The following is a 21,408-nucleotide window of genomic DNA, read 5'->3' as shown; positions in this document are numbered from 1 at the left end:
GGAGGTATGTCATGCGTACCGTCGCTATTCTGCCGAACCAAGAAATCGGAAGTGTGGACTATGAGGCAAGCATAGCCTCCAGCTTTCGGAAAAGCGGAGGAAAATTGGCTTGGTATAATCCCGAGTACCTCGGAGTAAGTTTAATACCCAAATAGGGTAGTGAGGTTAACCACTGAAATGAGAATGCCGATTGTAGGGATTCTAGTTCCGGGGCCTGAAGGTTGATAGACATCGCTTTAGATTTTGTCAGGTTAACTGAAAGGCCTGAGAATGAGGCGAAGGAGTCTAAGAGAGAATAAGTTGGGGAGGGAGATTCTGGGTTTAGTAATGGTTAATAAAATGTCATCCGCAAACATTGACAGTTTGTGCGTGGTGCCTGCTACTTCTACTCCTGATATATCTGGGTGGGAGCGTATGGCCTCCGCCAGAGGTTCAAGTGCTAGTATAAATAGAAGTGGGGAGAGCGGGCATCCCTGACGGGTTCCCCTCTTAATAGGGAAAGTAGGCGATTCATATCCATAATAACGCACTTTAGCCTGGGGGGAGTGATATATGGCTGAGACCCAACTCAAAAAGGAGGTGCCGAAACCATAGTGAGTGAGGACCTGTGTCAAATAGGGCCAGGATAAGGTATCGAAAGCCTTGTTAACATCTAAAGAAAGAAACATTGTCTCCGGGGACCTTTCATGAGCTATATGTTGGATTTGGAGGAGTCGTCTAATGGCATCTCCTGCCTGCCTACGGGGGACAAATCCCACCTGATTCCAGGGTCTTTGTTTGGCTTGGGAGATGTGTGATCAACATAAGTCATTTTAGGAATAGGTTTGTTGAATAGTGTTTGCCAAGTGTACTCTTCTTTATTTATTTTCCCTTAGATTGCAGAAAAGAACTGTTTTACCCAAAGAGCTGTTTCTTTTTGAACTTGTAATGGGGCCAGCAGTGTAATTGCCAGTTGACTTAGTTCTGTGCCCTATCCCTCCGAGTTGCTTATGGAATCTATCAGTTTTAGCTTATGGTCTATGCCACCTAATTTTATGCATTAAATTTGCCTTATGCATTCTGCTAAAGTTTGCAGTGCTAAGATAAATGGCGTGGGTAAGTAGGGGCACTCCTGATATGTGCCTTGTCTATTGGGAAAAAGAAAAAGGTGAGCATCAAATCCATTAGATAGATAGATAGATAGAGAGAGAGATATATCTCTCTCTCTCTCTCTCTCTCTCTCTCTCTCTCTCTCTCTCTCTCTCTCTCTCTCTCTCTCTCTCTCTCTCTCTCTCTCTCTCTCTCTCTCTCTCTCTCTCTCTCTCTCTCTCTCTCTATATATATATATATATATATATATATATATATATATATATATATATATATATATATATATATATATATATATATATATATAATATTTAGTGGATGATCATAAATGGTACGAACTTGCATTTTAAAAGTTATTTCTAAAACCCCTTTTGCCAAACACCACAGATTAAAGTGGTTTTGAACACAAACATTTATTGTAATGCAGCTCAACAATTCTTAGATGTGATGGATGCACTAGTCTTCTTTGTTTAGTCTTTTTTTTTTTTTTTTTTTTTTTTCATATGGCGATCCAGACAGTAAGTCTCGGTTCTTTTTCAACAGAACAAGCCCTCCTGCAAATGTATCAGTCAGGCCACATTCACATCTGTGATTTAGGGACATTGGTGGGGGGGCATAGCTCCCCTCCCCTTTTGCATTGGATATTGTTGTCTTGGTGTTTTTGTGCTGCTTTCTGTAACTGAGCCAGATGTTTAGCATAAGGGATAGAGATATAATATATCTCTATTCCCCCCCCCTTTTTTTTTTTTTTTTTTCTTTTTTTTTTTGCAATCCTATTCTTTATACCTATTGTTTCTGCCAGTGTTTTGGGGTTTTTTTTTTTTTTTTCTTCTTGATTTGTACAGCTATGCTGGCTGTTAACCTAATGCCATTGCCGGCTAAATGAATAAAAGTGGCTCCTACATGGAGCCTCGCTGTCATTTAACTGTACAAAATCCTGCACAGTGCATGTAATACAGCTCAAAAACCCTATAGCTGCCAGGTATATGAATTAGAGTTGGCTTAATATGAAGTGAAGCTCTTATTTTTACGGTGCTGTGCTATATTGTGATGGTGTCCATTTGTAGTAAGGGCAAGTGAAGACTATGGCTGGTCTCTTCCTGGAACAGCTAGACACAGATACACACACACACACACACACACACACACACACACACACACACACACACACACACACACACACACACACACACACACACACACACACACAGTCTCTCTGCACCTCCCTGCAGCAGCAGCCACCGCTACAGAGCGTAACCTGCTTTTATCCTTCCTGCAGCAGCAGCCGCCGCTGTACGTAATAAACTGCTTATATCCTTCCTGCAGCAGCCGCCGCTATACTTAGTAACCTGTTTTTATCCTTCCTGCAGCAGCTTCTGCTGCACAGTAACCTGCTTTTATCCTCCATGCAGCAGCTGCTGTACATAGTAATCCTGCTTTTATCCTCCCCGCAGCAGCTTCTGCTACACAGGGTAACCTGCTTTTATCCTCCCTGCAGCCGCCGCCGCTATACATAGTAATCCTGCTTTTATCCTCCTCACAGCAGCCGCCGCAGCTATACATGGTAACCTGCTTTTATCCTTCCTGCAGCAGCCGCTTTTATACATAGTAAACTGCTTTTATCCTTCCTGCAGCAGCAGCTTCTGCTACACAGAGTAACCTGCTTTTATCCTCCCCGCAGCAGCCGCCGCTGCTATACATAGTAACCTGCTTTTATCCTCCCCACAGCAGCCGCCGCTGCTATACATAGTAACCTGCTTTTATCCTCCCCGCAGCAGCCGCCGCTGCTATACATAGTAACCTGCTTTTATCCTCCCCGCAGCAGCTGCCGCTGCTATACATAGTAACCTGCTTTTATCCTCCCCGCAGCAGCCGCTGCTATACATAGTAACCTGCTTTTATCCTCTCCGCAGCCGCCGCCGCTATACATAGCAAACCGCTTTTATCCTCCCCGCAGCAGCAGCCGTCACTACATGTAGTAAACTGCTCCAATCCTGCCTGCACCAGCTGGCAGAACCTCGGACTGTGCACAGTGGAAGCTGACTGACTCTTCCTCCCATCACCTTCCGATGCAGGCACACACCTTTGACTCATTGCTCTGTTTCACTACCCAAAGACTCCTGGGATATGTGATGATATCCCAGGGGGTCAACAGGACTAAAGCTACTTCAATCATCTTGGGGGGGGAGGAAGAAGTATATTTAAGGTAACTTCCAATTATGTTCTAGGAGTGACAGATATTCACTTTTACAGGGACTTTAAAAACGGGGTGAAAATCCGCTTTAAGAGCAGAATGATGCTCACTTGACCATCATAAAGGATAAAAAAGGTATTTTTAGTGGACGTTTTGCTATCTGTGTTACTTTAAAGGTGAGGCTTTACAGACACAGCACTTTCCAGCTGTCGTACCCTCCTTCCCCCTTTTTTTTTTTTTTTTTTTTTTTGTTTTTGTTTTTGTTCACCTGGATTTGTTGGCCAATCAAGACTTTTTTCTCATGATATTGGCTATAGTCCCACCCTGAAGGATTTCTGTACCTCTGTATGCTGCTCATTTTGGTGGAGGCGAAGTTTTGGTTTGTGGCTCTTAATTGGATATGCATGTCCAACCCTTCCTCTCCATTTCTTTGATTCATGAGTAATGGCAACACCTCTCCTCCTTTATCACAAGCTTCCTCACTGACTTTGCTGGGGAAGGGTGGCGGTGTGCGCTAGGTTAAACTTGTTAGATTTGCACACTGACTGAAGGTTATCCCCCTATTCTAATGCTTACTTATTCTTATTTATAACTTTTCATATTAACATCTCTAGACTTTAACACATCAGAGCCGTTCTGTATGGCAATTGCTATGTCGGTGCCCGACTGGTACGACTCTAATTTCTTTTGGTGCTCTGTGTGCCCTGACTAGGAACTAGCATCCATGATGTTTGGTGTATGGGCTCGAGACTATTATCTTGGTGATTAGCCAGGCCACCTCTGATCTCTACTTCTGATAAAATGTGCCTCTTGTCTCTGAATGAATGAAAAAGTCATTGCATCGGCTAGGCTGCATTTAGGCAAAACTGTTATTTTGTTTTGTTTTTTTTCTTGAGAAATCCCTCCAAAGTGAGGGAAACCCCAGGTTGTCACCAGAGCTAGTGCCCTATTAGAATATTCCCTATCTATTTTTTTTTTTTTTTTTTTTTTTTTTTTGAGGACAACCCAAAATTTGAAATTTTTCTTTCTTTAAACATGACAAATAGTGAAACTCCATAAGGGGACACAGACGGCAAAAGTTTTCTGTTCATCTGTTCAAAGCTAAAAAAAAAAAAAGTCAAGTTAAACCCTAATTGATTATGGCAGAACTAAGCGTGTGGTGTTTTTTTTTTGTTTTGTTTTTTTGCTTTTTATTGCAAACACTCTAAAATTCCAGTTACAAAGTATGCCTGCATGCATACTGTGTTGCTTTTGCATTCTCCATATTTCATATTTGCTATATGCCAAATTTAGAGTCTGCTAATCAGCATTAGTGGGAGAAAACGAAGGGGTACTACCATCAGAGGGTAGTACCATCAAAAGTGATAATCATTGAAAGTTCTCTGTAGGAATGATTTTTTTTTTTTTTTTTTCCAAGAACCAGTTGTAAAAGGCTACATTCACGCACACCCTACATTTTTTTATTTTATTTTTTTTCCTGCAGATTCTTGCATATTGAATTGAAAGGAATGTACGAAAAGCTGCTCCTGCTGCTCAACCTGTGCAGTGCAATCTCAGGATCACATGATGGATTTTTAGATCCATATATGGGCAGGCGGGTTGTACCCAAGTCTATCCATTGATCGACTTTGGTGCAACCAGCCTGGTGGATTTTTCTACATACAGTTACAGCCATCTGTTATAGCCGCTAGCAGTAACCACTGTATTCTGCCATCCAGGCAGGCTGCCAGTGCCCCCCGCTGGCAGGGTACAATAGCGCTGCCAGAGCCATTCCCCCATCAACACTGAATGTGTCGATTTAAGGGGGGAACAAGTGTTGTGTGTGTGTGTGTGGGGGGGTTTTTTTTGTTTGTTTTGTTTTTTGTTTTTTTCTTCCATCGATGGTAAATCGAGTAATCTAGGAAAAGCCTCAAGAGGCATAGTTTTTGCAAGCATGTATGCACTACCTTTTTAACTTGTGATTTCAGATTGTTTGCATTATAAAAACAAAAAATATTTAATTCTGCTTTAAATTCCTTAAATATAAAATGATTCAACCATGACCATGATGCTTATCAAGACAGTTTACACAATAAAAGCCTTTTTTCAAAATGAATGTTCAATTAGTCAGTGCTCTTAATAACAGCTGCAAAACTGAATCTGTTCATTTTTTTTTTTTTTTTTTTTTTTTTTTTTTTTTTTCTGGGCATCTAAACTTTTATTGTTCCTGATTTATGAAGCAGTTGAGTATTGCCAAATTCAATGCCTTTGTCGACATTTTGAAGAACTGTCTCCATGGTCCTGGCACTGACCACATTAAAAGACCACTTTCTGCCATAGTGTTGACCATTGAACAGAAGATGCAAAGGCTGATTGTTTGTTTGGTTTGTTTTTTTCTGTCTCCTTTTTTAACCTATGATTACTTAACATTATCTTTGCAGTTATTTATTCGTATAGTTAGTCAGTATGTAGTCTCGTGCAATTTTGTTTTTCAGCCCCAGTGGGAAGAAGTTCCGCAGTAAACCTCAACTGGCACGATACCTTGGCAACTCAATGGATCTCAGCACTTTTGACTTTCGAACAGGAAAAATGTTGATGAGCAAAATAAATAAGAATCGGCAGCGAATGCGATATGATGGGCTTAATCAAGCTAAGGTAATTTTTATTTATTTATTTTTTTTACATTACAGGTGGTAATAAAAAGAGGCGGCTTAAATATGTACAAGTACATTTTATTTAAACAGAGTATTACTGAAACAAACAAAAGAAAGCAGCGCTTTTTTTATTTACTGTTTAATGTGTGTATCTCACATATAAGCGGCTGCTCTTCTTTTCAATTGTTTGTCATTTGTTTATTTACTTGATTGCTCATTGTTTACATCATATAGCGCGGTGATTCCCTCTTTTATATTACTGAAACAAGTTGTAATATTTGCTCAGAACAGTTACTGTGAGTTTGTAATTGTGTGATAGTTTGCATTTCCCTAATTGGTTGTAAAAGAAATCTGTTAACTGTCTCCTGGGGAAATGTCACGATTCGAAAAAGATATAATACATTGTAGTCCTCTGTCATGGGGAATACTCATGTGACACTCAATGTCCAGAGAGACTAAAACTATTATAGGGGGAACCACCGCATCCATGTAAAATGTGAAGTATCTTGGACGTACAAAGGCAATGTGGTTACATGCGGTTTAAAACTGGCCATAGATGAGTACATTTTTTATTTTTTATTTTTCCAGCGGGTTGAGCTAAAAAAAATGACCCAGTCCTCCTGCTATGTTGCCTTCTGATGGCAGGAAGGCTTCCCCACCATCCAAATACACTGATCAGCATGGCAGGCTTTAGACTGCCGCACTAATCGAGAGGAAATTTTCCAGCAGAGCACCACAGTGCCCATATATGTATTGAAATGTGGCCAGCTCCTGCTAAACTGGCCGAATTGAAATCCATCTATAGGCAGCCTAAAAGAAAAATCAACCTACTGGCTAAATCCTTCAGTCAGACACATCCATATGTAATTGGCTGATAAATTTATGAGTGACTTATGTACTGTGGGTAAAGTAGGAATAATCACTTTAAAAAAAGATGCTGTATGTTTGTCAATCACCTTTTTATAAACCACAAAATCGATGATCTGGAGGTTCTTTTGATACCCTAGATCAGGGGTCTCCAGACTTTCTAATCAAAGGGCCAGTTTACTGTCATTCAAACTTTAGGGGGGCTGGGCTGTAGTCAGTGGGAGTAGAAAATGGCCCATTGTCATTGGGAATAAACAGTGTCTCAGGCTTGGGGGTCAGTCAGGGTAGAAAAATTAAATATTGCCCGTGGTCAGTAGGAAGAGTAGTTGTGCTCCATAACTGGTAATAATGGTACCCCATCGTTGGGGGTCAGTGGGAGGAATAGTGCCCCATTGTTGGTGCTAGTGAGAGTAATGATCCCCCATTGTTGGTGCCAGTGGGAGGAAGAGTGCCCCATATCAGTAGAAGAGACGGTGCCCCAAGGGCCGGATAAAGACCAGCAAAATTTGGAGACCACCGCCCTTGACAGGTATGAACTATTTAATTTTAAAATGCCTTGTCCATGTTGACAACGTTGCCACCCCTGTCAGCCGACTTAATTTCAATATAATTGCATCTGGTCAAGGTATACAAAATTGCTCAGAAGTCATTAACCACTTGACCACTGGAAGATTTACCCCCTGACCAGCCCAATTTTTGCAATAGGGCATTATAACTGACAATTGTGCGGTCGTGCAACACTGTACCCAAACGTATGCTTTTTCTCTCTGTGGTCAGTTTGCATCCTTCCGTCATCCACAGCCCTGCTCTCCTGTCTCCCCCCTCACCCCCTCCTTCCTGCCTGTCAGCTCTGTTTCTGTGTCTGTGTTCCCCCCCCTCCCCGCTATTAGTACAAATACAAGTTTCTAAAATGTCACTGCCAGCCCCTCTAATATAGTTGGGCTAGCACACTGTATAAGTATTTTTATAAAAACGAGCGTTGTAAATAGTTTTGGCACGATCTTCAGGCCGGTTACGTGAATCTCTGCCGTTTTCCAGGGCTATTGCAGGAGGGGCTGAGCGCCAATGTGATCTCCCAGGCTGATGTCGGAGGGAGATCTGGGCCCCTCCTGCAGAAGCCATATATTGGATGCATACAGCGGCCGCAAGTCATATGACCGGCCTGAAGAGCTTCCTAAATAGGTATTTAACAATGCTCATTTTTATAAAAGACTTAGAGCCTGGCATAGCACACTCTAATAGAAGGGGCTGGCAGTGATTTTCAAATGTGGGTTAACAAACCCTTGAAGGGCGAAACCTATTTTTTACACTTGGTGTTTACAAGTTAAAATCAGTTTTTTTTGGCTAATAAATTACTTAGAACCCCCAAACATTTTTATATATTTTTTTTTCAGACACCCTAGAGACTAAAATGGCGGTAGTTGCAATACTTTGTCACACTGTATATGCGCAGCGATCTTACAAACGCAGTTTTCTTTTGGAAAAAATGGACTTTTAAAAAAAATAAACCAGTAGCCCAATTTTTTTTCTATATTGTGAAAGATAATGTTACACAGAGTAAATTGATGCCCAACATGTTATGCTTCAAAATTGTGCCCGCTCGTGGAATGGCGACAAACTTTGACCCTTAAAAATCTCCATAGGTGATGTTTAAAAATGTCTACAGGTTACTAGTTTTGAGTTAGAGGCCTTTTGCTAGAATTATTGCTTTTGCTCTAACGATCGCAGCGATGCCTCACGTGTGGTTTGAATACCGTTTGCATATGCGGGCACGACTTGCGTATGCGTTGATTTCTGTGCACAGTTGGACGGGGCGCTTTAAAAAAAATTTTCTTTTACTTTTACACTGTCCCTTTAAAAAAAAAAAAAAAAAAAAAAAAATCGGATCACTTTTATTCCAATTACAAGGAATGTAAAACATCCCTGTAAAAAAGCATGACAGGACCTCCTTAACCACTTAAGGACCAGCCGCCGCAGTTGTACTGCGGTAATGTGGCTGGTTCCCACGAATCGCCGTCCTTGTACGTTGCTCGTACGTAGCGATTTCTGGGCACGCGGCCAGCGGGGTAGCCAATCAGCGGGTGGAGTGGACTCTTATGTCCGCTGGCCACCCGCAATCGTTCCCCGCAATGACAAAAAGGGGATTTGCCTGTGTAAAGGCAAATCCTCCGTTCTGACAGGGGAGATCACACAGATCCTGTCTATTTCCCCAGTCACGCAGTCCCCCATACAGTTAGTAAACACACTGAGGGAACACATTTAATCCTTTGATTGCCCCTAGTGTTAACCCCTTCCCTGCCAGTGTCAAATAGTACAACAGTGCATATTTTTAGCACCGATTACTGTTATAATGTCACTGGTTCCCAAAAAAGTGTCAGAAATGTCATGTGTTCGATTTGTCCGCCGCAATGTCGCAGTCCCGCTAAAAATCACTGATCGCCACCATTACTAGTAAATAGTAAGCATGCCATCTTTCTAGCTTCTATTTTATGGACACTATAACTTTTGCGCAAACCAATCAATACACGCTTATTGTGATATTTTTGGTAAAAAAAAAAGTAGAAGAATGCATCTTGGCCCTTAAACTGATGTAAAAATATTTCTTCAATTTTGTTTTTTTGTTTTTTTATATTTATTATAGCAAAAGATAAAAAATATATATAGTTTTTATTTTATATATTTTTTTTTTTTTTTTTCAAAATTGTCGGTCTTTTTTTGTTGTATAGCACAAAAATAAAAACCACAGAGGTAATCAAAGACCACCAAAAGAAAGCTCTATTTGTGGGGGAAAAAGACCTTTTGTTTGGGCACGTCATCACACGATCGCGCAATTGTCAGTTAAAACGACGCAGTGCCGTATTGCAAAAAATTTCCTGGCCATTAAGGGGGAAAATCTTCTGGTCCTTAAGTGGTTAATGTGAGCTCTGGGGTCCAAAAGACCTCAGATCTCACATTTACACTTAAAAACAATAAAAAAAAAAAAATTGTCCCTTTTTAAGGCCGTTGGGCAGAAGTGACGTTTTGACTTTGCTTCCGTCATCCAGTGGCACAGAGTGGAGTGGGGACCATCATTCCCTTACTCGACTTCCTGTCCATCCGGGGAAAGGAACGGATCGGGGGGTGGGACCAGAAACGAATCATCTTGCGTGAATCCTCCGCAGAGACCACTTTTATCGTAAGCGGGCCGCCCGCTGTGAACAAAAATACCAGCCATAACAATTGTATTTAATGTCAAAGTAGCAACGTATATCCACGGTGGGCGGTCCGGATAAAAAAAATCCCAATGAGCATATATTAGCGCAAAAGTTATAGCATCTAAAAAAGATGTTGTGGCTGACAAACGGAGACACTAATACAGCGATCGGTGCTAAAAATATGCACTGTACTGATAACACTGGCTGGGAGGGGGTGAAGCATCAGGGGCGGTCAAAGGGTTAAATGTATGCCCAGCTGGTCTTTTCTTTCTGTGGGGAAGGTGTTTGTACTAGGGGAAGTCATGAATCCATGTCTTCCCTCCTGGCAGAACGGCAAACTGCCTCCTTTACATAAGAAGACTGCCTGTGTACCGAGTGATTGGCGGACATGGGCTCCCGCTGTGAATAATCAGAGGGAGCGAGGCGCACTCACACCTGCTACCCGGAGGTGAAGGATCACGTGTGTGTGTGTGTGTGTGTGTGTGTGTATATGTATATATAATATATATATATAATATATCTCTGCACACAGCAGCCGCCCTGTAGCAGTAAATCTGCTATAGGATGGTTGCTAAGTGGTTAAGTTGCCTTCCTTTTCGGCAGTTCTAAATGAATAACTGGTCAATGTCTGTAGTGGCATGGCTGTCAACACTCAAGCTGCTTCTTTTTCTCCAGCAATGGGCCACTATTCCTCTCACTGGCACGAGCAAGAGGCCACTGATCACCAACCTTGAAACCATATTTATTTTCATTGAAGCTGGGCCCCCCTAAAGTCTGAAGGCCAGGAGACGGACCCTTTGTTTGAAATGTTTGGAGACCCCTGCTTTGAAGCATGAATAAACAGCACAGTGCCTGTGCTGTGTAATTTTGCCCCGTTTCACCAAAAATACCTGGCTGATCCTGCCTGGTTCTGCCCTCCCGTCTGTAAACTGACCACGGTTTATCATGGCTGCTGAGCCCTGACACTGTGGTCAGTTTACGTGCCTCTGTCATCTGCAGCTCTCCTCTCTGCCCCCCCTCCTCTCCCTGCCTGTCAGCTCTGTGTGTGAGCTGCTCCTCCCCCTTCTAGCACCATTCTGAGCAGTGCAGCAGTGAATGTGGGTGGACTGGGAATTTTTGCTATGCATATGTATTAACTGTTCTGTTGCGGCATTACTTTTTGGTCAAGTGTTTGTGTTTTTGCTTTCAGTTCCCCTTTTGCCTTATTTGTATTAGCCCTGTCACCATTTATACCTTGGAAAGAACCAATGATTACATATCTCATGCTTTGAATTACCTGTATTAGGATTTGATACCAATATATTATGATCTCCTAGATTAATAAAGAAATCTTACATATTTTGTCATTTTTGTTTCTTAAATTGATAGCAGTATAAGACTTCTTTGATCAGATACTGCCTTGCCAGGTATACCATTGGTCATGATGATGGATTGTTTTTATTGTACCACAGGAGTGACAGGTGTGTGTGTGTGTGTACAGCCACCTGTACAAATCAATGATAGTCTGTAGCTGTATGTTGGTCACCACACACCTGAGTGTTCACGTGCTTACAGGGACAGGTGCGCACGCCTGGAAGCCGACAGTTTGCGTCCAAGGAAGCCTCACCTGGTTATTTCTGTCAGCAACACACTTTCAATCCCAGGATGTCAACACTTCCTCACCTTTCTGTATCAGGATGACAGAAAAAAGGGTTACTGAACCGCTCTCCTAGTACCCATACCATAGCGAGTCATGGCTTATCTAGCTGTTGTGAGTCCCTTCTGGCAGTTTAGTTGGGCCCAGGAGGGGACAGGTGCAGCATCCAGCCCTGCTGCCTTGCTGGCCACAGCAGGGCTAGGCTGAATTCTGCGCTCCGTAGTAACCGTGTTTAGGGTCCTACGTGCTCTGGTACCACTCAGTACAGTGATCAACCCAGCTGAAGCCTGCCATAGACTGACAGGCTGCAGGCAATGGGATTGGACACTGCACCTGTTTTTTCCCAGGCGCATTAAAACACCAGGAGGTATGCACAGCAGCTAGACGAGCCCTGTGTGCAAGGAGCCTTAACTGTATGTAAACCTTTACAAGGAACTTTTTAACAATGAGGTGAAAACTTCCTGTGCTGACTATTATCATCAATACCATTGTTCTCTGAAGACTGCAGTACCATTCCCCCTTGTTACTGGTAATAGGAGAGGGACAGGGTTCTCTAGTCCTATCTTCTGTCTGTCTTGAAACAGAAGGACATGCAATTGTTGTCACCCTAGGACTTGAAGTGTTGCTGGCAGAATCACCAGATTGGGGGGGGGGGGGGGGGAGCTTGCCTAAAAAAAAATTTCTAGCAATCAAATCTAAGGACTTGTAAACTGCAATACATTAAAGGTTTGGTTTTAGATGGGCTTTTACGCAAAGGTTGTATAGTATACCTCTTTTTCTGTTTTCAGGGCAAGCCTGATTTGAACACTGCCCTCCCAGTCCGGCAGACTGCGTCCATCTTCAAGCAACCAGTCACCAAAGTGACAAACCATCCTACCAACAAAGTGAAAAGTGACCCTCAGAAAGCAGTTGACCAGCCACGTCAGGTGAACTTGAGGGCTTGTTGAAGAATAAAATCCAAAATGAACTGTCCTGTCTTGCTGTACTTGACAACAAACAATGGGGTTGATTTACGAAAGGCAAATCCACTCTGCACTACAAGTGCACTGCAAATGCACTTGGAAGTGCGGTTGCTGTAAATCTGAGGGGAAGATCTGAAATGAGGGGAAACTGCTGATTTTATCATGCACAAGCAAAAATGCTGTTTTTTTATCTTGCATGTCGGATCTAGAGCTTTGCCTTTAGTAAATAAACCCCAGTGTGTCTTAACATTCAGAAATTTTGAGTAGTTCTGTATCCCCAAAGTTGTGAGCAGCCACTGTTTTAAGACCTATTGTATCTGTTAAAGTGGCAGATCAGCAATCTGTGCTGTAAAGAAGAGGTTTTTGCACACCATTTGACTTTTATTTGGGATAGGGCCATGTAGTAAATTATAGGGTATTAATTCAGGACCTGCAAGCTGACCTCAATGCACTGTTTCATTGGGCAACTGTGTGGCAAATTATTTAATATTGATAAATGTAAAGTTATGCGCTCATCTTGCATACTAGGAGGAGAACAGCTTGGGAGCCAGTGGTGAAGGATCTGGGTGTTCTGGTAGACCTATAAGCTTGATAACTGCATGCAATGCCAAGCTGCAGTTTCCAAAGTAAGCAAAACCCTTTCTTGTATTGAGAGGCATGGACTGCAGAGAGAGAGAATTTTGCCTCTGTACAAATCATTAGTAAGACCTCATCTGGAATATGTTTTGGACACCAGTTCATCAAAAGGATATTGGGGGACTGGAGAAAACGCAGAGAAGAGCAACCACACTGATAAGATGCATGGAGGGGCTCAGCTATGAGGAACGATTAGGTGAACTGAATTTTATCCTCTCTTGAGGAGATTAAGGGGGGATATGATCAACATGTATAAATGCATAAGGGGTCCATATAGTGAACTTGGTGTTGAGTTATTCACTTTAAGGTCATCACAGAGGACAAGGGGGTACTCTTTACTTCTGGAGACATCTCCAAATACAGAAAGGCTTCTTCACAGTAAGGGCTGTTAAAATGTGGAATAGACTCCCTCAAGAGGTGGTTCTGGCCAGTTCAGTAGATTGTAGAAAGGCCTAGATTCTTTCCTAGATACACATAATGAACCTGGATACTAATATTTTATAGGTAAAGTCGATCCAGGGAATATATATCTAATATTTTAATTTTTTTTCCTTCTATTGGTTGAACTAGATGGAGTTGTCTTTTTTTCAACCAGACTATGTATATGTAAGGATCATTGACACTCCTCTTTTATAGTAAAGAAAAATAAACTGTAATGGTTTGGGGGTTAATCTTTAGGTTTTCAAACGGGCTAGCAAATGTGCGCCAGTTCAATCGCACACACGTCACTATAGGTTTTTTAATAGGAGATCAAAGCAAGAAGTGGTTTTGTCTCTGATTGACTGATTTTTATGATGGGTATTTAGCTTGAGTTACTGTAAATCGGCATTGTTCAACAAAACAGACAAGTGCTTGGAAAACGTGCCAAAAGCTGCAGAGAACTACACCTGATGGCTGCATATTAAAATATAAACTGTTCATATGCGGTATTTCATCTTTACCAGATTTTTAGTTCTGATGAAGATAAATCTCTAGATACTGTCCTAAAAATATTACAACTGTTGTCTTTCTCTGTTACTTTCTACATTTGTCTGTGGTGGGGTATTTTTGAGGCACTGTATAACTAATTTTTAATAGTGAGCCGTTTCTTTACACATGCAGGTCAAAGCAAACAGGCTTACTTTAACGTAGCCCTCCCCTGCAGTACATACTTGCCTTTCCCCAGTTTCCCTACCACTTCAGGGGATGCTGAATATACATTTTCTTGTATGGTTAAAAATCAGTGTAGCCGTGGTATCATAGTACTCTTTATAAATTGGGTTTTAAAGAAAAACATTGTGCGTTGTGGCCATTCAGACATTGGAACTTGGTCACAAACATGGAAATTCAAAGATTTATAGATAAGGCATAGTATATGGGGGTTGATTATGTTCAGTACTTAGTATTTCACACTTTGCACTTACCCCACTCCAATTCAGTAATAAGTTTCTATTTTTACAACTGCAGCTTTTTTGGGAAAAAAAACTAGCTGGTTTAAATGCTTTCGACATAGCAGAAGAGCTGGTGAAAACAATGGAATTGCCAAAGGGACTGCAGGGTAAGTGTCTGTTATCATATGTGATTTGCAGCGCTAACTGCATACATTTTTTTTTTTAAGAAATGGGATAACTTATACAAAGTGAATTACACACAACTAGTGTACATAATCTAAATGTGCATGATATGACCTTGAAGGAAAAAAAAAACCCATATGATAAAGTTTAGTGAAGTTTTATAAACCACAACACATCCATGACCAAAAATTCTTATGTATTACAAAACATAAAATATAATCCAGAAGTGATAACCACTCCTCCAAAAAAACGTCCAATTAAGTGAACAAAACTCTGTGATGATAAAGACAAGTCCTTAATTTTTGACTGTTTTGTGGTATTGGTGTAAAATCCAATCCTATTAGGACAGACCCATAAGTGCAGACACGCCACCCCTGTGCACACTAAAAGCAGCTCACCAAAGCTGCATGTCCCTTGTGCAAAGAGTGGTCAACAGCGCTTGAGGTAACAAAATAGCATAGACTGACGGGGATGCTCCTTCAGGTCATGGGGGATTCTGCAGCACTCCCCCAATGTGCAAATATACCCAGGAAATCAAACTGCTAAGTAACTTTTAAATAGAACCATAGATTAAAAGCACTCACATTGAACAATGTATATCCGCCACAGAACACGAATACCAGGAATCGCATGTAATAGCTGGCCAGTCAGCTTCCAAGATGGTGTCCGCACATCCTAGCTGCACCCAGGAATGCAGTTTCTGGAATTCATGTTCTATTGCCAATTGCTTCTCTTGTTTTCAAAAGACTAACCACGATTTACTATTTATATCTGTCCCCTTTTTAGAGATCCTAACCTATTTGGAACATAGCAGTAAACACTGACAGAAGTTTCCCTTTTCCCCCCCACTTATAACGTTAAATAAAGTTTTATATCCAGAAAAGTGTTAAACTGACACCCACCTTACCAATATCATTAGCTTCTGTCTTGTAATGTAAGCAGAAGCCTGCAGAATTTCCTGCAAATGCCAACTTTCTTCAAGCCATTATTTGTATGGGCTTAAGTCTACAACAGCACTCCCCTCTGTGATAATGCACAGTTTTGACCATGGGTTGCTCAGGCACAAGCTGTCCTTGACAACTTAACCCCCATTGACGTTTCACATATACATACATATAAAAATTGACATTTTATTTTGCTAGAAAATTACTTCGGACTCCCAAACAATACACTATTTTTTCTGCAAAAAAAACCTTTAATTTTTAGTGAACACAAACACAATATGGCTAGCTGCCATGATCCTAGTATTTAACGTTAACGTAATTACATTTTTTACTATGGGCCAGTCGGCAAGTGGTTAAGATTTACAGAGACATTATCTGCACTTTTTCATACATTCCCTCAGTGTGAAAGATTGTCCAAAGTAAACAGAAAATACAGTTAAGAACAGAAAAAAACTTTTGTTACTAGCCTTTATTGTGCTGCCAAGTTGGAAACATATTAGACTGGATTTGGTTCATGCCTGTAGAAGTCTATATTTAGTTTGACTCCCAACACTTGGTACTTAATCCCCTCCAATAATGTTTGTTTTGTTCTTAGGTGTTGGTCCTGGGTGCACAGATGAAACTCTTTTGTCTGCCATTGCTAGTGCTCTACACACAAGTACTATGCCAATAACTGGACAACTGTCTGCTGCAGTGGAGAAGAATCCTGGAGTCTGGCTTAATACTTCACAGCCTCTCTGCAAGGCTTTTATGGTGACAGATGAAGACATAAGGTACAAAGCTAAAATGGCCAGAAAATAAGGAAATAGGGCTGTGTTAGGGAGAAATTACTGATTCAACACTTTGATTTTTCAAGGATGATTTGAGTCATGTAATTTTTTTTTTTTTTTTTTTTTTGTCTTAACACCTTACTGCCAGCTGTATGCATATTTGTGGCAGCACAGTGTTGGGCTGCCTCATTCATGTGTACAGCCAGTGCTATGGTCCTGTCCTGGGAGCGCGCTAGCTTGGTGCACTGTGACCGATCTGTTGTGGTTGGGAACCAGTGGAGCGTGCACAAAATTACATGGTCCTTTTTACAGATAATCCGTGATTACATGATCAGGGGCTCGCCTACTGGCCTCTGGCATGAAGTACCCCTTAAAGGGCAGAAAAGAATTAAGTAGAAATACTTCTGTTACCAGATTTGCAGTGAAATTATGTACTATAGTTTGCATAAAGTCCTGAAAAAACCCAAGAATACTTTTTATTTTTTTATACTGAATGTCTCGTGTTGTAATGTGGATCAACAACTCCACCCTAATGGCTTTATTTCTCTGTTCCGTTAAATAAACGTCAGCTGTTTTATCCCAAGAGTCAGGTCAGACTGCACAAGTGCTTATTAGGCAAGTCGTTTTGGTACTTCTAGAAAGATGCTAGCTCTGGTACTAAGACATTTGGTGGTGTACCATATGTCAAACAAGTGCAAGCACTAAACATTTGAACAGGTCTGTTCTTCAAAGCGATAAAATTTTCCTATTTCATTGTTAATGGCTTATTATGTATTTTTAGGAAACAAGAAGAACTTGTGCAGCAAGTGAGAAAAAAGCTGGAAGAGGCTCTTATGGCAGATATGCTGGCTCATGTAGATGAAATTTCAAAAGATGTGGGTCCCCCCTTGGAAAAAGATCTAGATGATGAAGATGAGGACGACGATCCTAGAGGACAAGTTGCAGAAGATGTATAAGACTACATTGCTTAAATATTGCAATAAAGGCCTGGGACCTAATTTTTTTTCCACCCTCTTTTTGCATTCTGTGGTTTGAACAATACTGCATGCAAAATAACATTTTGTAAGGCAGCCTTCGTTGCCTATTTCCTCTGGGTCCTTTTGGGAGATTTGTTCTGATAAGCGTTCATGGCAAAACAAATAAGGGCAAATTTTCTACTTTAAGGCTCACCTCCTTTTACTGAAATTTAACCTGTGAGTATTGAAATATGGTGACCAGCATTGTTGACTTGGTTATAAAGGTGAAAGCTCAAGGTCTGTTGTCCAGTGGCTATATGCTTGTTCTAGGCTTTGAGCAAAAAATCTCAAACTCCAGGTCAGTAAATTTAAGACTGGAATGGTGGTTTCCATATTTGTGCCCTCACATGTTGGCTTTTGGTGTGAAAAATCTTAATTTTCATGTGGACACAATTTCAATATTTATTAAAGCTTTTTTTTTTATTGTCTGAGGATAAACATTCCCTTTTTCATTATGTCGTAATGGCACCTGGTAGAAGTTTTTTGTATGCCCTTAAAAAGTTGGCGCTTTCTAATTGGCATAACTGATTTTGCTAATATGTTAAAGGACTTAGACAATGAAAGTTTGTGAAATTGTCTCCTCCGTGACAGCTAGCAATCTTATTGCTTAGTTTGCTTTAATGCAAGTGGTACTATCAGTGATGATTTAACTTTCTACAAAATATCACAGTAGTGTCTTTAAATATTTTGCAGTTATTGATTATACCATTCTGGAAATCACTAAGGATGTCTGTGTCGCATCTTACCAAGATACAGAACATTTACAAAATATAAATGTGTTTTGATAAGCTGTCAGATAATTCTTATTAGGTTCACTTCCTCACAAGGGAGATGTTGCCTGAGCAGATTACTTGGAAACTAGTCTGATTCTACTGAATTGTGAACCTTTATATTGAATAGAGTGCACAGAACGGTGCTACTAGGTAGATTTCAGAGACTGGATAATGGACATTTCTCATACAGATCTCGAATATGGCCTTGTAAAATTGGTTACAAGGTTTCTAAAGTTGAACTTTGTCCTGCCTTTTCTTTTTCCCCTCTGATGTTGAAACCAGTTACACTTAATACCCTGCAACTCGCATCTCTACGATCACTCATTGAAGCTGCAACAGCTATCTTGAGCCCACCCTCATTTCCTGTCTGAACGACATCTGTCATTCATCAATCGCCTCTTCCTGATTCATACTTCTTGACCACCTCTCACAGCGGCTTACCCTGCAATCAGACATCCCTGGCTAGCTTTAGACAAGCAGACTTGAGCTGTGCAATATGCTGATCAGTTGTTTGATTAGAAATCAACAGGATCAAGTTCGTTCAGACAGAAAATGAGGGCATTGCAAACTTAAAGTCTGCAGCTTCCAGTGGCCAGCAGGAAGGAGCATATACTTTTAGGGCTAGTTTACACTATGCTAAAAGGGTTAACTTACAGTCCTGTTTACACCTCATTTTTGCTTGGTGCTTCGATGATGCTTTGGTGGGTTTTTAAGTGAGCTTTGCTATAGACTTCTATGGATGCTTTGAGGACACTTTGAAGCACCACTAAAGCTACATGGGGTATAATTTTGTGGAAGCGAAGCCTGTCCACATGCCTTGTTTTGAAGCAACTGTAAACTAGCCCTTAATGTGTGTTGAAGCCAACGCAAGTGTAAATGAGCCCTTTAAAAGGGGTGCTGGGCATGTTTTTTTCATAGAAAGCTGACTTGGGAAAAAAAAATCACCTGAGACAGGGTGTTGACCTTTAGGTGAGCCTGCCAGCCCCTCCCCCCAAATTCTAAACAAAGGCCAGCATACAGATTCAGTGGGGAATTCAGGTCCTAAAAGAGGTACTTCTTGAAAAGAAAATCATTTGAAAAATGTTGATTGGGAGGTGGCAATGGAAGGTATTTGGATATGTTGCACTTCAGTTTAGGACAAATGCAGTTTATCAAGCATTGGCAGGCACATGCAGAGTCAAAAGATGCAGCAGTTCCTCAATTTAAAAACTACTGCATGGAAATCTTTCTACTGGAATTTTCAAAAGATGTAATAAGGGGGCAGGCGATTGTCATCAGTACTCTGCCCCCTAGGCAGAGTTGGTGTTCAATGTATATAAAATGTTTCATGGAAAAACAATAGTGTGAGTGTGTAGTATATACATTTTGTTGTGATATTTACTTTACTCAGTGTTATGTGGTGCTACTTGCACCAAGGTTTTTTCATGTATAAATATTAAAACATTTGTACAAATTTCCATATTGTGCTTATTTACATGAAATGTGTAACTAAGATAACTTGGAGTCTACAATCAGCTGAATAAATTTTAACACTTAAGTTTAATGTACACGGGACATTTTTACAACCTCTCCTGAACGATTTAGCTTGACAGATAGTAACCCACTTTTAAAACGACCGTTTAGCCGCCTTTACATGCCGCGTTTGCGTTTAGAAGCATTTGAAAAAAACTTTAATTTTTTTGGCCATTTAAAAAAAAAAAAAAACTCCTGTAAACGAAACGCAGCTAAACGTGAGTTACCGCGTTTAGCCGTGTTTGGCGCTTGAAATGCCTCTAAACTCATCGTCTGAACTCATTTTTTGTTTTCCGAAAAAGCCTTTTAAACTCAACTGCCTATAAACGACCCTGTGTACATGTAAGTTAACAGAGGAGAGTTCAGAAGCAGTTGAAAAAAATGCTCAACTGCTCCTAAACGTCCGTTTAGCAGAAGCAGTGTACATGAGGCCTTACGATTGCCACCATTGTAGATCTTGTTGGTTATTCAAATCAAATTATTAGAACACATAGTGGCATTTCACTTTGATTTTTATTAACTTTTTTTGTAATGTTTATACGGCCTAATTCTTGTACATCAGTTAATTCTTAGACTACTGATGTATGCTCCATCTCCAGGTGATTCGACTCCCAGCATAACACCTTCCACTTCTAACATTGACTGAGTTTTTTGCTAGTGTTTGTAGATTATGGATTCATCTTTCTAAGAACCTTTTTTTGCTTCAGTGTATAGAATTTTATACTCTATATAGCAGTCGGCGTTTTCCAGATCTGTCTCTACAGATGGTCAATCTCAGAGGGACAGTATAGGTACCTCGGAGAAAGTATGGGGCCTGTCAGCTGTGGTGGCCCTGGATCCCGCATGTGGTACTCACTTTGGCACGCAATTATTGTGAGTTAGCTGGTGTGGTGCTTCACAGGTCCAGGGTTGTGGTCTGCTATGTATCTAATTGCCCCTATTGTGGGGAGGGGCCGCCTTTCTGCTTTTGAGCAGCTTCTGTGACCAAGCCTGTAAAAGCTGCAGGTCCTAGCATGTTGCACCACTAGAGGCAACCTGTCTTGATCCTAGAATTCAGCTTTTTACAGACCCAAACCTCTTAATTACCTTCCCCTCCCAAAAAATAAGTGAATTATTATACGAAGAGGGGAGGGAGGGAAAACCAAATCAAAAATAAAAAAGGGGGGATCCTGCGAAAAATAGATATTCAGTGTATTGTATTCTGCCATATTTCATTTAGGAGTCTGAAATGAATCCATAGTACAATAAAGTCATTTTAAATTCAAGCCATTTTGCCCATGTCTTGAGATGTCTCCTGTCCAACTCCCTATTGCTGCATATTAAATCTTCTATTAAACGGAGATTACCATCCTTCTTTAGCCATTGAGAAATGGTAGGAATCGATTGCTTTCCCCAATAAGATGGTATTAGAGATTTACCAGCATTTAATAAATGTGGGGTTATAGATGCTCTATATTGACCTATTGGCTCTTCCGTACAATGAAATAGGAATGCCAATGGTTCAGGTCTGATTACCTCCTCCTGTATCAAAGAAATCATTTTCACCACTTCCTCCCAAAACGGACGGCTCCTGGGGCATATATGGTGGTCTTGCCCTAAAATCCATGTGTTGCTCCGCTTCCACATTCC

General features: G+C 40.9%; 1 protein-coding gene across 3 annotated transcripts in view; it reads left to right on the top strand.

The window, feature by feature from the left end:
- MBD3 (methyl-CpG binding domain protein 3) overlaps positions 1-19,724 on the top strand; it is a 49,162-nt gene extending 29,438 nt beyond the window's left edge. For all 3 annotated transcript variants that reach the window (XM_073595437.1, XM_073595445.1, XM_073595451.1), the window contains 5 exons: positions 5,758-5,917; positions 12,402-12,539; positions 14,658-14,748; positions 16,304-16,481; positions 17,260-19,724. In XM_073595437.1, coding sequence (XP_073451538.1) covers positions 5,758-5,917; positions 12,402-12,539; positions 14,658-14,748; positions 16,304-16,481; positions 17,260-17,434 — 742 coding nt within the window. In that variant the 3' untranslated portion in view covers positions 17,435-19,724. The remainder of the gene's footprint in view (positions 1-5,757; positions 5,918-12,401; positions 12,540-14,657; positions 14,749-16,303; positions 16,482-17,259) is intronic.
- Positions 19,725-21,408: the final 1,684 nt, after the last annotated feature.

Source organism: Aquarana catesbeiana, linkage group LG01 (genome assembly GCF_042186555.1).
Source record: "Aquarana catesbeiana isolate 2022-GZ linkage group LG01, ASM4218655v1, whole genome shotgun sequence".
Taxonomy (NCBI): domain Eukaryota; kingdom Metazoa; phylum Chordata; class Amphibia; order Anura; family Ranidae; genus Aquarana; species Aquarana catesbeiana.
Note: the sequence above shows the minus strand (reverse complement) of the source record. Positions and strands in the feature narration are given on the sequence as shown.